General features: G+C 39.8%; 1 protein-coding gene across 1 annotated transcript in view; it reads left to right on the forward strand.

Moving 5' to 3' along the window:
- The window catches only part of scamp2 (secretory carrier membrane protein 2), a 48,627-nt gene that overhangs the window by 15,773 nt on the left and 14,759 nt on the right, over nucleotides 1–18,095 (forward strand). The window contains exons 2-6 of the mRNA XM_060853624.1: nucleotides 2,342–2,422; nucleotides 6,945–7,040; nucleotides 13,429–13,540; nucleotides 14,260–14,388; nucleotides 15,263–15,422. Coding sequence (XP_060709607.1) covers nucleotides 2,342–2,422; nucleotides 6,945–7,040; nucleotides 13,429–13,540; nucleotides 14,260–14,388; nucleotides 15,263–15,422 — 578 coding nt within the window. The remainder of the gene's footprint in view (nucleotides 1–2,341; nucleotides 2,423–6,944; nucleotides 7,041–13,428; nucleotides 13,541–14,259; nucleotides 14,389–15,262; nucleotides 15,423–18,095) is intronic.

Here is an 18,095-nt window from a genome sequence, read left to right on the forward strand (position 1 = left end):
GACCTTCAGTGTCTGCAGTTCTGTTTTATTTTCTGAGTTATCTCAGAGTACATCAGCATTTATTTACTTAGCTACATTTTAAGTCTGTTAAACCTTTCCAGCATGCTCTGTTTTACCAGTCAGGAATGATATTCTCATTAGTAGCTGCTAACCAAAAATAATTGTCAGGAAGTTTGGGAGACAAAAGTGGGATCGGGCAGTGATGGAAGTGTTTAATTGGTATAGTTTGGTTACTTTTTATGCTTTTACCGCTCAACTGAAATTTTAGTCAAGCTGAATGCCACATTCGGCACCTTTTTTAATATACATATCAAGGTACTGAGGACACTAATTGGTGATAAACTAATATAGGACACTAATTGAAGTAGTGTGCTAGTTTGATCTCAAGCTAGAAAGTGGACTTTTGATTTGCTCCAGTATTTAAAGTATTGATTCAACTTTGCAATACTTTTATTTTTAAAAGTACTGACAATGTTTGTATAGGCTGAATGTTAATGCTTTTTGTGATGTTCGAACGGATTGTCAATTGGGGTTAATTACTATGGTGTTTGAAAGATGCAGTTGGAGAAAGATCATGAGTCAACCCACATTCTGATGCTGAACCTTCAAGTTATTTGTTTTGTGATGAGATGGGCAATTTGAGTGGGAATATGAATAACCGAAATTGGATCAGTTTCATGAAGTTAGTTCATAGTGATTTTAGTGCTGCTTACTAAAATTTTCATTTGCACCAGTTTTGGCTAAAGAAACAAGTAATTGTGATAAATTGTACACTTTTCTCTCCAGGCAATACTATGAAATGTTGTCGCAGGAACTGTGTACACTTAAAGCATTAAGATAACTTTTCAGTTGATCTGTGATATTGTTTGAGAATAAGTGCTGTTAAGGCACTTGGAATAGTTGAGGGGCATGTGGGTTTGGCTTAATGTCCTATCTGAAAGATGACATCTTTGACACTGCCTTAATACTGGGTCTAAAATCAGCCTGGCATATTTAGTTAGTTTGCCCAAACAGCCTGTTAAATTCACTTGGAACATGAGACCAGGGAATTATTGACAAATCTAGAAATCCACCCTGACTAATGAGAATTTTAATGCACCGACTTATGACCAACATAAATGTTTGATGCATCATTTGCAAAATTGAAGACTTTAATGAGTTTTAGACTAGTAGCTAAGGTTGAAGTTCTGGATGTAAGCTTGCTTGCTGAACTGGAAGGTTCATTTTCAGACGTTTTGTCACCGTGCTGGGCAACATCGGTGAGCTTGATTTCATGAACCATGATTGAGATGTATTACTGTAACTGGCCTGTTCATACAGTGTACAATTTAACATCTGGCTCTATCTTCAAACTTGGTAAATTGATTTTCTTCTTTGCCAATGTTGAGAGGCAATCCAGGGAATTCTTAATGGTGATGGTAAATAATGGTGCTAGTGTGGAGCCAAAAGTTCAATAGTAGGTTGGACATTAAAGTTCAGTAGATTTGCACTAAATTCCATTTAAGGATACTGAGGTAGAAGAATAACATCACTTCTTGATGGAGCCATTAAAGAATGGTCTGCAATGGAACAGCATGAGCTAGAAGTCCCTCACTTAATTACCACCAATTTAAATGTTGTGACATTGTGCTTTTGTCAACCCCCAGAGGGCTTTTGCATAATGCTGCTGACATGGTTTCCTTGTGAAAAATCTCTACCTTTTTTTTTATTCTTGACACTAAAACTGTTAGCTATCAACTGTTCCCTCTTGAATGCATATGATATGTGACTGTAAGGCAATCATTTTAATGAGGCAACCAAACTTTTCTGTTGGTAGAGTTTAGTAATATTGGAGGAAAATGAAATATTCTGTGTGTCCTTGATTTAATTTTATGACCGTTATGGTCATAATAGGGATGCTTCACCTGGGCAGTGAGTCATTATGATCTGCTCTACTGTCAAAATAGATAGCACTGTCTCTAGGTGTTGACAATGAAGTACATGAAGACACTTGGCACTCGAGGATCAGTTAGTACTTAGGAATGTGATGGAGTCAGAGTAGTTGACTGGAAAACTAAGCTGCTTGTTCTATTACTTTGTTCACTAATCCTACTGCCTTTGTGAATATGTCTAAATTGAAGTCCAAGGAGAGAGTGAGGAAAAAATGAGCAGTTTAAATATTGCACTGCCTGAGATGAGATCAAAAAGCCACCTAACTGGTTGACTTCACTTTTAGTGTTTACTCACTAATTAATCTAGATTCAGATCCTCCCTTTCACTCTACCATCTTCCTTGAGAGAATTTTGTTCTAGTGAATACTATCAATTACTGTTGTTCTCAGCCTGGTTTTTTTTGCCCTCAGGATCCATCAGTAACTCAGCTGACAAATGCCAATCAGCAAGGTATTGATGACTTCAATCCATTTACTGAAAACTCTAGGCTGGTAAGTCTGATTTCTGCATTGTAATTTTTGTGTTCTCTGTTCTGCCAAAAATGAATTTCATTATTTTTAGTCTGGGCATAGCTCAAGGTGTATATGTACAGAAAGCTGGAGTTCTACTTGGGAGATGTGAAGGAAATAATTGTGTACGTTTTCTGCTTAGCAATATTTCTTGGCTGCAAGTCACTTGAGATTTTGGTTTTAACTAGGTTGATAGAGTTTCAGGAAGGTTATTTCGCTTTCTTATCGTTACAGGTGAGTGGTTAGATGAGCAACTAAGGTGACATTGAAAATGTAGCAGGCAGCTAAAGTTGTTGGAATTTTGCTTGTGACATTTGAGTAATCCACTGAAAATTCCTCAAGAGATTTGGTTAGGAACATGTCAACTTTTATTTTTAACTGTCAATTTATTGGTTGAAAGAGGAGATTTAGTTGTGAAAGTATTTTGAAAGGGACTGTTTTGAGATTTGCTTTATTGGCAATTTCATTTTAAATACCTACTCTACCATTGCATTAAATCAAACTATAGTGAGTACAAGACAATTTTCTGATTCAGTATGTGGATGTACCTACTAAAGAAGGTGCAAAACGTGACCACCACTTGGGAAATAAGGCAGGGCAGGTGACTGAGGTGTTAGTTGGGGTAGCGACCATAATTGTATTAGTTTTAAAATAGTGATGGAAAAGGATAGACCAGATCTAAAAGTTGAAGTTCTAAGTTGGAGGAAGGCTAATTTTTGACTGTGTATTAGACAAGAACTTCCACAACTAGATTGGGGACAGATGATCATAGGTAAAGGGATGGCTGGAAAATGGGAAGCCTTCAAAAATGAGATAATGGAGTCCAGATACAGTTTCACCTATTAGGGTGAAAGACAAGGCTGGTAGCTGTAGAGAAAAGAACAAAGCAGAGATAGTGAATCCAAAGTATAATAGAGTATAAAGGCAGAAGGAATATACTTTTGAGAGAAATCAGGAGGGCAAAAAGGAGACATAGGTTTGGCAAGGTTAAGGTGAGTCCAAGGGGATTCTGTAAATACATTTTAAGGACAAAAATGTAACCAGGGAGAGAATAGGGCCCCTCCAAGATCAGCAAGGCAACATTTGCATGGAACAGTAGGAGATGGAGGAGATACTGAACAAGTATGTTGCATCAGTGTTTCCTGTGGGGAAGGGCATCGAAGATATGGAATGTGGGGAAATAGGTGGTGGTACTGGATATCTTGAAACCCATAAGTGGATAAATTGCCAGGACCTGATCACATATACCCTCGAACTCTGGGAAGCGAGGGGAGTGAATGCTGGGCTCCTTGCTGAGATATTTGTATCATCGATAGTGACAGGTGATGTGCTGGAAGACTGGAGGTTGGCTAACGTGCCACTAAAAGGCTGTAAGGAAAAGCCAGAGAACTATAGATCTGCGAACCTGACATTGGTAATGGGCAAGTTGTTTGAGGGAATTGAGGGGCAGGGTTTACATGTATTTGCAAAGACGAGGACTGATTAGGGATCGTCAACATGGCTTTGTGCGTGGGAAATGATGTCTCATGAACTTGATTAAGTTTTTTGAAGAAGTAACAAAGAGGATTGAGGGTAGAGCGGTGGATGTGATCTATTTGGGCTTCAGTAAGGTGTTGAACAAGGTTTCTCATAGACTGGTTAGCACAGTTGGATCACATGGGATACAGAACCAGTTTGAAGACAGGATGGTGGTGGAGAGTTGCCTTTCAGACTGGAGTGGTGTGCCACAAGGATTGGCACTGGGTCCTCTGCTTTTTTTACTTATTTTAATGATTTTGGATGTGAACATAGGTGTGGTTAGTAAGTTTGTGGATGACATTAAAAGTGGCGGTGTAGTGGGCAGCAAAGAAGGTTACCTCAGTTCAGTGGAATCTTGATCAGATGGGCCAATGAACTGAGGAGTGGTAGATGGAATTTAATTTGGGTAAACGTGAGGTGCTGCATTTTGGAAAGGTCAAGCAGAGCAGGACTTCTACACTTAATGGTAAGGGTCTGGGGAGTATTTCTGAACAAGAGACCTTGGAGTGCAGGTTCACAATTCCTTGAAAGTGGCATCACATGTAGGTAGGGAAATGAAGGCATTTGGAATTTCCTTGTTGGTCAGAGCATTGTGTACAGGAGTTGGGAGGTCATGTTGCAGCTGTACAACACATTGGTTAGGCCACTTTTGGAATATTTGGTGCAATTCTGGTGTTTCTACTGTTGGAAGAATGTTATGGAACCTGAAAGGGTTCAGAAAAGATTTACAAGGATATTACCAGGGTTAGAGGTTTTGAGCTATATATGGGGAGAGACTGAATAGGCTGAGGCTGTTTTCCCTGGAGTATCAGGCTGAGAGATGACCTCAAATTTATAAAATCATGAGGGGCATGGATAGGATAAATAGACGTCTTTTTTTCCTTGGGTGTGGGAGTCCAAAACAAGAGGGCATAGGTTTAGAGTGGGAGGGAAAAGGTTTTAAAAGGGACCTAAGGGCCAATGTGTTGTGTGTATGGAATGAGCACCCAGAAGTAGTTAAACATTATAAAAAGCATGTGATTAGGATTTAGAGGGATATGAGCCAAGTGCTGGCAAATGGGGTTAGATTAGGTTAGGATATCTGGTTGGTGTGAACGAGTCTGATGGAGGGGTCTGTTTCCACGCTGGGCATCTGACTTCAAATATTACAGCTGCACCCACTTGGCTGTGTACTGGATTATCAGAGAAAGTAGGCTTGGCAATCTTTAATGTGAAGAATAGCCAGAAATAATATAATAGCTGTTGGAAGCCAGTTATTTTAGATCTGCATTATTTGGACCTTCTGAACAGTGCATGTAATATAAGTTAGTTTTATTTTCAATCTCTCCTCCCTGAGGTATCAATCTCAACTGACTCAGTACATTGGCCCATTGACTTGTTACCACTTGAGTGGGCTTGATAGTGAAGGTAGGAATTAAATGCAACTTCAACCTGGCAGTCATGACCCAATATTCATGTATTCCCAACAAAGGTCACTGGGTACGGATTAGTATTGTATGATTTCTCCTTAGTTAATGCAATGCACACGGCTAGTGAGAGAATCCCTGGTTTAATAGTGAACTTATTTTAAATTCGTTCACTGGCTAATCATCATTTATTGCTTATATCTAGTTGCCCTAGAGAAGGTGAGCTACTTTCTTGAACCCCTGCATTCGATGTGCTGTAGGTAGACACAGAATGCTTTTCGAGAGGGAGTTCCAGGATTTTGACTGAGAACACTGAAGGAGCAGCAATATGTTTCCATGTCAGGAGAATTTGCAGATGAGGGTGTACCCATGTTTGTCATTTTCGGTCAGTGGTTGGAGAAGGTGCTGTCTAAGACTCTTTAGTGAATTTCTATCATGCATCTTGTAGGTGGTACACCCTACTATGCATGGAGGCAATGAATGTTGTGAATATAGTGTCCATCAAAACCATAAGATATAGGAGTGGAAGCAAGGCCATTCAGCCCATCTAGTCCACTCCACCATTTAATCGTGGCTGATGGGTGCTTCATTTCACTTATCCACACTATCCCCGTAGTCCTTAATTCCTTGCGAGTTGGCTACGTCGACTTGGATAGTGTCAAGCTGCTATTGGAACTGCAGTCATCGAGACAAGTGGAGAGAATTCCATCACTCCTGACAATTTTATTTTTTTTTGTTTTTAATTCATTCATTCCTGGGATGAGGGTGTCACTGGCTGTACCAGCATTTATTGACCATTCCAGAGTCAACAACATTGCTGTGGCTCTGGAGTCACATGTAGGCCAGGTCACATAAGGATAGCCATTTTCTTTCCTAAAGGACATCAGTGAATTAATGGCCATCATTTGACTCTCAATTCCAGTTTTTTTTATTATTTAGGAGTTCAAATTCTGCCACTTGCCGTGGTGGGATTTGAACCCTGGCCCCCAGACCATTACGTGGGTCTCTGGATTAACGGAGAAAATGAGGACTGCAGATGCTGGAGATCAGAGTGTGTGTTGCTGGAAAAGCACAGCAGGTCAGGCAGCATCTAAGGTGCAGGAGAATCTGTGCAGAAATCCTAATTAAGGGCTTATGCTCAAAACATCGATTTTTTTCCTGCACATTGAATGCTGCTTTACCTGCTGTGCATTTCCAGCACCACACTCTTTTCTTCTCTGGATTAACAGTCCAGCAAAGCGACCACTAGGTCATCAACTATTCAATATCACAATTTCAAATGGGATATTGCTTAGATACTCTTGCTACTTGTTTAATTGATTCAGCTGGGCATTCCATGTCATGGTCACAACTAAAAGGTGCATTTGCCTGCTGTTTGAGCAGTGTTCATGTATAGCTAGCTGCTACCAGAAATACACATTAACCCGTCATTTGCCTGAAAATCTTCATAAATTGTTAAATATTGGTTGCTGTATTTGTTGTATTTCCCAGTGAATTCTGTGTGCACGTGGAGAGCAATTGCAGCTGCTTAACTCAAATTTAGCAATGTAGTTCATTCCTATGTTTTTTTTTGTTCTTAGACACCACCTATTTCAGATACCAAAGTGCCAGTGGGACAGAAGACAACTCCTTCTCAGCCAGCAATATTACAGCCTACAGTGGAACCCAGTCCACAGGTATGGAGTGATGAGTCTGTGTTTGTTGACTGAACAATTGGCACCGAGGAATTTTATAGAAAACACCCCACTCCATAGAGGCCAACTTAATTTGATCGGTCATGCTCCATTTGTAGGTCAGAATGGTTGTGGGTTAAAGTGACACCGCAGATGAACACTGCGCAAAAAAAGCAAAAAACTGCAAATGTTTGAAATTAGAAATAAGATCATAAATTGCTGGAAAATTTCAGGTCTGGCAGCATCTGTGGAGAGAAAGCAGAATTAATTCTTCTGAAGAAGGATCGTTGGACTCTTTACTGATTGTGTAGCTAAGAGAAGATAGGTGTATGTGCTTAAAACGGGTGGGGGTGAGCGGGGGAAGGAATGAGAAGGAGTAAATAATCGGTGGAGATGGAGCCCAGAGAGAAACAGTCAGCCTGAGAACTTAAATAGCTGTTAAGGGGACCCATTAGTGGCTAACAATGGGTTGTTTGAGATAGTGGCCCATGTGATGCCAAGGCTTGAGGTAAGGATATGGGAGAAGGTGTTCAAGCCCTATAGTTGAGCTCTATATACAGTCCAGAAGCTGCAACGTTCCCAAACTGAAAATGAAGTGGTTTCTTCCAGCTTGTGCTGAGGTTCATTCGAGCACTGCAGCAAGCTTGAGACAGAAGTTGGGCAGGTAACATGGTGGTATGTTAAATGGCAGGTAACTGGAAGTTTGCAGTCTTTTTTACAGACAGAACGTAGATGTTTGGCAAATCAGTCACCCAGTCTGCGCACTCTCCAAAGACCACAATGTGAGCAGCAAGTACAGTAGATGAGATTGAATAAAATGCAGGTAAATCACTGCTTCACATGGGAGGGGTGTCTGGCGCATTGGCTAGTGAGGAGGGAGGAAGTACTCCATTCAAGTTTGTGCCAATTCAGTGCAGTATTGAGGGAATGTTACATTGTTGATGGAACAATCTCTTTCAAATTAGACTTCAGACTGAGATTCTCTGTCTGCCCAGATTTATGTAAGAGATTCCAAGGTATTGTTTGAAGAAGAACAGAGTTAAATCCTGACCAACACTTCCTCATTTCATGATGTCTGTGAAATATTTCCTCTGAGCAAATTGGTTGGTTTGGCCATAACTCTGTAACTTTGTTACTGTAATACTCAAATATCCTGGGGAATTGATGTGCTAAATTAATGTGTTTTATTATGAATTACCCGTGTAGTGAAACAATAAAAGCAGTTAAAACCTTTTTAAATCATTTTATGAATTTATTAAGTTTCATCACTGTTTCCTCACACATTACATCAAATTGCACTAGGTATTGCTCAAGTCAGTCACTTTGTCTAGAATTTTTAGAGCAATTATTAAAAAGAAGTCCGGGATTTGCAATTTCCCTGTGGCTGGATGGACATGCTGTTTTCAGGCCTTTGCTTGTGACTGACTATAATTAGGAAATTGACTGATTGGAGCAACAGCCTGATGGAATTTGGGCACTTATGCGGAGTAGAAAATTAATTAATTTTGCAGGAAAACAGTCCTCCAGATCAGCTGACTACTTCATGATGCAACATATTGCAGCAATGATATGTTGTGCCACTGTTCTGCACATGCAACTATTTGGCATGGACCCATTCACATTCATAATCCTAGTTCTTTTGTTTGAGTTTCTCTGAAATGAATGTCTTTAGATTTAAGACTGTTATATTTTTTAATAATTTTGGTATTAACAGTATTATCTGAAGCATTGATCTTAATTACTAACTTGCTGAGCTGCTAAACATAGAAAAAAGGAGCAGGTAGAGATCATTCAGCCCTTTTGAGACTTATCTGCTATTCAATATAACGTTTGATAAATCAGCTAAGTACCCTGTTTCTGCATTCTCAACCATAGCCTTTATATCACAATTGTTCTGGTGCAGGAGGTGGCCATTTGGCCCATCATTTCTGCACTAGCTCTTCAATCAAGCATTACCTGGTGCTGATCTCCTGAACTTTCACCATGTCCTGCACCTAATTTCTATCCACATAATCATCTAATGCTGTCTTGAATGCCTCAGTTGAAGCTGCCTCCTCCACGTTTCTAAGTAGTGCATTCCATACCCTGCCTACTCATGTAAAAAACACTTTTTTTTTGTTTTCCCTAATTACTAGCCAACAGCCTCTGACCCTGAGAAACTGATTTTTTTTGTTGTTTTTTGGAATGTTATTTTTTTAAAGTAGTTTGTTTGAATAATGATTGAAGCAAAAATAATGGTAATCACTTAGTTTGCATTCTAAAACTTGAAAGAGACTAATATTTGGTGTTTTTAATGCCTTGTTTGCTATGTGTTGACACTTTGTTTTACCTGCTTGCTGAAACTGCACACTAGAATATTTTTATTTAGGGTGCTGGTTTAAATTGCCATTGGGAAAAGGTAAAATCGTGCTACAGTGGTAGTTATATCTTTAGTGCACTCCACACTCTACTCTGATCTCCAGCATCTGCAGTCCTCACTTCCTCCTCCCTGAGAATTGAGATTGCATTACTATCCAGTATATGTTGAACTTATAAGCCACTTGAGCTTTCAATGCTGCAGCAATCACAGTTGAAGTAAACTCTGCAGGTTGCGATATCTGAAAAGTTAGAATTCAATTAACATTATTTTAAAACTTATGTTTAGAATTACTATTAGCTTTGAGTTGAGACTTGTGTTAGAACATTTGTTGGTAAAACAAAAGTCTGTCTCAAAAGTTCAGTTATGCTCCAGATTTATACAGGAGCTCATTGATTTTAAGGTTAATGATTCTTTTTGAACATTAGATTGTCAGATTATTCTGAAATGATATATTTGTGTAATTGAGGCAGATTTAAATCTTTCAGTCCCTTTTCAACTCTGTTTTGTTTTTAAGAATTTAAAATCTTGATTACTTTCCACAACTTAAATTCTAACTTTTCATTTTGATTAGTTTATGCTGATCCTGCGGGTTTGTGTTTGGTTTTGGAAAATTGGTGTGTTTATAATCTTCAATCCCAACAGTATACAATCAGTGAGAACTTTTGAGATGGGCTCTTGCAGTTATTGAAGATCATGGAGTTAGACTGTCAAGCTTGTGTTGCAGATACTACTGTTTCAGCAGGCCAGGAAGTTTCTGACTACCTTATCCAGTCCACTGTCTACATCAATTAACAATGACAAGTATTCAGAGACCTGCAGTTTGTTAGGGGCAATTCCTTTCGAATGTAAAGACAAGGTGAGAAGAAAGATAGGATCAGGTAGGCAAACTAGCTGTTTCCTTAAAAAGATTTTTATTAGTCCAAGTCATAACATTAAGTTTATTAAGGTTTTGTTCCCAAAATGATAAATCTCTAATCACTTATTTGAAATGTACACTTTACACTTTGCTCAAGCAAGAGCCACTTATGTCTTTGTATCATGATGGGTATCAACACCAATCCCAAGTTCAAATCCTATTAGTAAAGTCCGGTGTTGTTTTTAAATTCAGTTTTAGTAGCCTCATGATCCAATGCATGCAGCTGAATAAGTGGGAAACCACAGTTACAGCCCCTTGTGTTTCCCATCAGTTTTGTCAAACCTGCCACCTCTAACTGGCACCTTGTACATAGTTGCCTCCATTTTGAGTTGACAATTCAGTTATGTCATGTCTGTTGTCAATATCCCTTTCATTAACTTATAGCGGGATAAATGCTCTTTGTATATTGTAGTTCAATAATAACTATTGCACAGCATTTAACATGTTGATGGAATCAGTCAAAACAGATGAATATAATTTATTCAGTAAAAACTGCAGCGTTTCCACTTTAGTTTTCACATTTTGGGATGCCATGATAAGCACCTCCTAGCTGAGCTTAATAGCGCAGCCCCATTCTAACCTGAGTGCTTCCACGGGAACTAAAATTTTTTTTTCACCGTCATTGCCTATTTTTGTTGTGTTTTAACCTTTCTATTCCATTGGATCCCACCCCTGGTTGTCCTTGAGCGGTGAGGTTTGCTCAGCCATTTCAGAGGTTAATAAAGAGTAACCGCATTGTTGTGAATTGGGACTTGCGCATAGACCAGACCAGGTAATGATGGCAGATTTCCTTACCTAAAAGAAACTGGATGATTTGTTTTTCTGTAATACAGATTACAAAGCTGTTTTTCAGTTCCAGATTTTTTTCTCTTTTTAACTGAACTTGAGTTCTGTCAGCTGCGGTATGGAATTTAAACACCATTTCCAAAGCCATAGCCAGCTGTTGGTGTTATACTTCAATAATTTTGCCTCTATGCCATCGTCTGGGATGAGTTGTCATTTGCTCATTTCACATCGGGCGCTTGCAGTCAGCTGAAAGAGAACCTTCCATTGCATCAGTTAGGTTAGGATTTTTGCATCTAATTGCAAAGTGCCATCTCCACCTTATAGTTCAAAGTTTGGGAGAAGATTTGTAGCTCGGGTGCTCATTGTGGTTCTGTTCGCCAAGCTGGGCATTTGTGTTGTAGACATTTTGTCCCCTGTCTAGGTGACATCCTCAGTGCTTGGGAGCCTCCTGTGAAGCGCTTCTGTGATGTTTCCTCCAGCATTTATAGTGATTTGTATCTGCCACTTCTGGTTCAGTTCCAGCAGTCTGCTGCAGTGGCCGGTATATTGGGTCCAGGTCGATGTGCTTATTGATAGAATCTGTGGATGAGTGCTATGCCTCCAGGAATTCCCTTGCTGTTCTCTGTTTGGCTTGTCCTATAATAGTGTTGTCCCAGTCGAACTCTCATTGCTGGTCATCTGTGTGGGGTTACTAAGGATAGCTGGTCATGTCATTTCGTGGCTAGTTGGTGTTCATGGATGCGGATTGTTAGCTGTCTTCCTGTTTGTCCTAGGTAGTGTTTTCTGCAGTCCTTGCATGGGATTTTGTACACTACATTGGTTTTGCTCATGTTGGGTATTGGGTCCTTCGTTCTGGTGAGTTGTTGTGAGTGGCTGTTGGTTTGTGTGCTGTTATGAGTCCTAGTGGTTGCAGTAGTCTGGCTGTCAGTTCATAAATGTTTTTGATGTGTGGTAGTGTAGCTTGTCCTTTGGGTTGTGGCATGTCCTCATTCCGTTGTCTTTCCCTTAGGCATCTGTTGATGAAATTGCAGGGGTATGCGTTTTTGGCGAATACATTGTATAGGTGGTGTTCTTCCTCTTTTTGCAGTTCTGGTGTACTGCAGTGTGTTGTGGCCTTTTTGAACAGTGTCTTGGTGCAACTTATTTTGTGTGTTGGGGTGATTGCTTTCGTAGTTTGGGACTTGGTCTGTGTGTGTGGCTTTCCTGTATACCATTGTGGCAAATTCTCCATTCAGTGTTCTCTGTAACATCACGTCTAGGAATGGGAGTTGGTTATCCTTTTCTTCCTCTCTAGTGAATCTGATTCCTGAGTGTGGTGTTGATGATCTGGTGTGTTCTCTATTTCTGTTTTTAATGATTACAAAGGTATCATCTACATATCTGACCCAGAGTGTGGGTTGAATTTGCAGTAAGACTGTTTGTTCTAACCTTTGCATTACTGCTTCTGCTATGAGTCCAGAGATGGGCGGGCCCATGGGTGTGCTGTTGATTTGTTCATATATTTGGTTGTTGAATGTGAAGTGTGTTGACAGCCTGACTACTGCGACCACTAGGACTCATAACAGCACACAAACCAACAGCCACTCTCTGGTAACATCTCGCCAGGATGAAGGACCCAATACCCAGCATGAGCAAAACCAACGTAGTGTACAAAATCCCATGCAAGGACTGCAGAAAACACTACCTAGGACAAACAGGAAGACAGCTAACAATCCGCATCCATGAACACCGACTAGCCATGAAACGACATGACCAGCTATCCTTGGTAGCCACACACTCCGATGACAAGCAACGTGAGTTCGACTTGGACAACACTATATTATTATAGGACAAGCCAAACAGAGATCAGCCAGGGAATTCAGAGGCATGGCACTCATCCACAGATTCCATCAATAAGCACATCGACCTGCACCCAATATACCGGCCACTGCCGCGGACAGCTGGAACTGACAACCAGAAGCGGCAGATGCAAATCACTATAAATGCCGGAGGAAACATCACAGAAGCACTTCACAGGAGGCTCCCAAGCACTGAGAATGTCACCTAGACAGGAGACGAAACGTCTGAAACACAAGTGCCCAGCTCTGCGAACCCTTCTAGTTCTCCAATTTTGCATTTTGATCAAGCTTTGCTTACAAAAAGTGCTTTAAGATGGCAAAGCAAGAACAAAAAAAAATGAACAGAAGTGTTAGTGCTGCGTAAAGCTTATGTAAACTGCTAGTTAGGTGATCATTATGCTCCAGTTGGTCTGTGAACTGACCCGCCTGTTTTATCATATTGTTAAGAGTTTTTTTTGCCATTATTTACATTTACTTTTATATCCTATTCAGGTCACTGCTACAGCTGCACAGCTGGCACTACTTCGACAGCAGGAAGAACTAGAAAGAAAAGCTGCTGAACTAGACCGTAAAGAGCAAGAACTGAAGAATGAAAGTTACACTTGTAAGGATATTGTGTGGTTGGGGGGAAGAATCGGGGTTGGTTGTGTATGAGGGTGGTGGGTTTATGTGGGTTGGATATGCAGTAGGACATGTAGCCTAGGGATGGTAGGTTGTGTGGGATGGTTCAGGAGACTGGAGAGGGTATGTGTGGAGGTGGCGTTTCTGTGGGGAATGAGATATACATAGTTTGTGAGGGAGGCTTGTGTGGGAGGATGTCGGGCTGGGAGTGGAGGGCGATGGATTATATAGATGGGATGGTAGGGTTATTTGAGCTTGGGTATAGGGTTATGTGCGTAAAGATGATGCATGCATGGTGGGGAGAGAATGAGTCTGAGCAAAGAGACACCTATCTCTCTCCAAACACCCTCCCTTTTTAAAAATTATGACATGAACAAAATAACTGTGATAATTTCCTGAAGTGGTTTTATAGTTGAGTTACCTCTTGTGTTGAAAGTCTAATTCTACATTTGGTGGTTGGCTAATTATTGAGACTAGACCAAAGTAACGTTAAGCACATTCTCAAAAGTAGTTTCATAGTTGCCAGACTATGAGTACTACATTTGGAACTATTAAAGAAGAATTGTTGTATGAAGTTAAATAGTGTCAAATCAAACTGAATTCTGGCTAAAGGTATAGAACATTCAGGATTTCAGGTCTTTAAAATACGCTGCTTCTTTTAAGCTTTGTTTGAAAGCAAAATTTCTTCATTCCTCCATGCAGCAAAAAGAAATAACTGGCCTCCTTTTCCTTCGTTCTGCCCCATCAAACCATGCTTCTACCAGGACTTTGCAGCAGAGATCCCATCAAACTTTCAGAGGACAGTAAAAATGCTGTACTACTTGTGGATGTGTAAGTTGCAGCCAATGATTCCTGCCTTTTGTTTAACCCCCTTCCGAAGTATTTTTGTACAAATCTTTGCAGTTGTGCATTTTAGTGAAAACATTATGTATTATTGGTGTAAGTTAATAAATTGAGCTTCAACCTGATTAGAAGACCTTACCTTATCTCAGATGGCAAACGACAAGTGAGTCAATTATACAGGGTCATAAATGTACAGCGCGAAAACAGACCTTCATTCAACTTGTCCATGCTAATCCGATATCCTAAAATTAATCTAGTCCCATTTGTCAACATTTGGTCCATGTCCTCATGTACCCATCCAGATGCGTTTTAAATGTGCTAAGTGTACCAGCTACCACTACACCACCTGGAAGCTCATTCCATACAAATACCACCCTCTGTGAAAAGGTTGCCCCTTAAGTCCCTTTTAAATCTTTTCATCTCTCACCTTAAACCTATGCCCTCTAGTTTTGGACTCCCTTACCCTAGGGAAAAGACCTTGGATATTCACCCTATTCATGGCCTTCTTGATTTTATAAACCTCCGAGGACCCCCTGCAGTCTCCAGTACTCCAGGGAAAATAATTCCAGCCTATGCAACTTCTCCCTATAGCTCAACAGCTTCAACTTCCAACAGCATCCTTGTAAACCCTTTCAAAGATAACAGAATAGACTGTGGAGTTGCATTGTTGATGAGCATTAAGCTAGTCATGCTAGTCTCAGCTCAGCAACATCACAAACTGGTGAAATTGTGTGCTGTTTGCAGAAATTCAATTGGAGGTGTTTTTAAAATTTGAGATTCCAAAGTTATGGTTTGAGTGATTTTATGTAGAGTTAAGTATGCTCACGAGTTATTGAAATCCTGGTTTGTTTTCTTCCAACAGTCCATGCAGTCACACTGTTCTTGAACCTCCTTGCTTGCCTGGCTGAATTTATTGTTGAAGCAAAATTTGGAGTTGACTTTGGCTTAGCAATCTTATGGTTTTTGCTCTTCACCCCTTGTGCCTTCCTGTGTTGGTATCGGCCAATATACAAGGCTTTCAGGTAAAATGTCCTCTGGATCTGAGCTGGTGTTCTTTTCACTTTATGGTTCACCTCAATAAGACGGTCTGCTTCATGATACTAAATTTTTTTTGGTTTGTTGAATGGCTGTGTTCATGTAACCATGTTGTAGCAAAATAACGCATCTGTAATTTGCCATGTAAGGCAGGGCTTTTGACTTCCTGTGACATTGTGTGCAGAGTAGAAACCAAATGTAGTCCTGGGTGAAACCAACTTTTGAGGATGGGAGACCAACAGGATCTGTGCACAAATGTGTGTAAAGGATGATTGAGCCAAAATATGAAATAATGACTTAATAGTGAAGTTCATACTTGTTTATGGACATTATCTGGAAATTGAAACTGATAAAACTGCAGATGCTGTAAATCAGAAACAAAAACAGAAGTTGTTGGAAAAGCTCAGCAAGTCTGGTGGTGTTTGTGAAGAGAAATCTGAGTTAACAGAAAAACGTTCTGAGGGAGGGTTACCGTAACCAAAATGTTAACTGATTTCTCCTTACAGATGCCAGCAGACGTGCAGAACTTTTTCAGCAGCTTCAAGTTTTTGTCTGTATAAATTGGTGGTTTTGTATTCTATGTCTACAGTAGCTCCTCCACAGGTGGAGGATATAATGACAATGTGGCAGGTTTATGTAGGTAGTTTCCATTTTAAATGTGCTCATAAGAATAAAGAACTTAAGAATGTGAGTGTATACAGCATTCTTAAAATTTATACAATTAAGTACAAAGGCATTTGGTATCTGTGAATAGTCATGACCTGAAATACTATAGTATTATTGGGCCTTGGCTCAACTCTTGCTTAAGCTAGGCATCCTTTTGCTAGATAGATCCAAAAGAGGAAAAGTCTGAGGAAAAGTTAAATTGGAGCAGTTTTAATGTTTTTATTAACTTTATTGACAGGATGTGAGAGTTGCAAGCTATGCCAGCATTTATTGTGCAATCCTAATTGTTTGAAGGGAGTAGTGAGCAGCTGCCTTGAACCATTGCAGTCTGTGATGTGGGTTGGAGGGGGAAAGGTTCAAATGAGCAGTGGAGTAAGTGGACTGGTACAGACTTGGTGCAACCTGCTTTCAAGAAAATATTAATGGTTTTAAGCCTAAATCTACACTGGTCAGCATTGCATGATTTTTTTTTGAAGCAGAAGCTAGAAATTGAACTGAGTAAATAACATCCTAATTTATGTAAAAGGCACAGAACAAAAAGGCCATTTGGTCCAGCTGATCAATGCCAATGTTTTAGGTATCTTCCCACCCTATTTCATCTAACTGTAACAGTGTATCCTTCTATTCTTTTCTCCTTGTTCTTAGAAGCTTCCTCTTAAATATCTATTTGATTTGTCTGAACTACATGGATCGGTGCTGGGTCCACAACTTTGTGTCAGTTACACTAATGGTTTGGATGTGAGCATAACAGGTATAGTTAGTAAGTTTGCAGATGACACCAAAATTGGAGGTGTAGTGGGTAGTGAAGAAGGTTACCTCAGGTTACAATGGGGATTTTTTTTAATAGATATTTTTATTGAAATTTAACATTTTTGCAAATTTACAAAAATAAACAAAACTCTCAAATACAAACGTTGATGTACAATTAAATCATATATACAATAGTCATAATTTAACAAAGAAAAGAGAAAGAAAGAAAACAAAAAGAAAAAGGAAAAAAAACAAGAACTGAAGAAAGAAAAAGAAAAAAAACCTCAACTTTCTACTAATCTAACCTATAACTAACCAGAGTGTATACCTAAGTTTCTTACATGCTCGGAATGTATAAACATCAAATATAATAAAACCCGGATTCGCGCAGGATTCCTCTCCCACGGGGCCCTGGAGCAGCCAGATCTGAAATCTTCACTAAATAAAAGCCCTTGTTAGGATAGCCGAAATATCTGCATTTATATAATTCAAAAAGGGCTGCCATATTTTATAAAATAATTCAGTCTTTCGGTGCACCATATTTGTGAGGAAGTCAAGGGGGATATATTCCATAATTAATCTCTGCCAATTTGAAAGTCCAGGGGGGCCCTCAGCCACCCAGTTCACCAGAATATTTTTCCTTGCACAGAAAGAGAGAATAGAAAATAGTCTCTTCCCGTGCATATCCAGAAATGAGAGGTTCGAAAAGCCCAAAAGGAGAGATACAGGGTCCACCCTAATTTCCGTTCCAAAAATTTCTGTCAGGGTATTTGCCACTTTAGTCCAGTATCTACGGATTTTCTGACAAGTCCACAGACAATGTACAAGAGTACCCACCTCTATTTTGCATTTGGGACATATTGGAGATGCTCCTGCCTTAAATTTTGCCAGTCGAGCCGGAGCTATATGGGCCCTATGAAGTATCTTTAGTTGGATAGCCTGAGTTCTGTTACAGATAGTAATTCTTCTAGCATTTTCCCAAATGTCATTCCACATATCCTCAGAGATTTCTAGCCCCAAGTCCTGCTCCCATGTTTTAAGCAGGTCATCCATGTCTCCTGAAACTCCATCATGTAGCAAATGGTACATAGTACTAATGGAGGATACCCCCGCTGGTCGTAGGACATTACGTTCTCTCTGATTTATAAAGACTATCTATTAATGTAGTCTTCTTCTGTATATAATCTCGAACTTGGAAGTATCGAAAGAGATCCCCATTAGGTATTCCGAATTTCAGACGCAGC

This window comes from Hemiscyllium ocellatum, chromosome 42 (genome assembly GCF_020745735.1).
Source record: "Hemiscyllium ocellatum isolate sHemOce1 chromosome 42, sHemOce1.pat.X.cur, whole genome shotgun sequence".
Classification (NCBI taxonomy): domain Eukaryota; kingdom Metazoa; phylum Chordata; class Chondrichthyes; order Orectolobiformes; family Hemiscylliidae; genus Hemiscyllium; species Hemiscyllium ocellatum.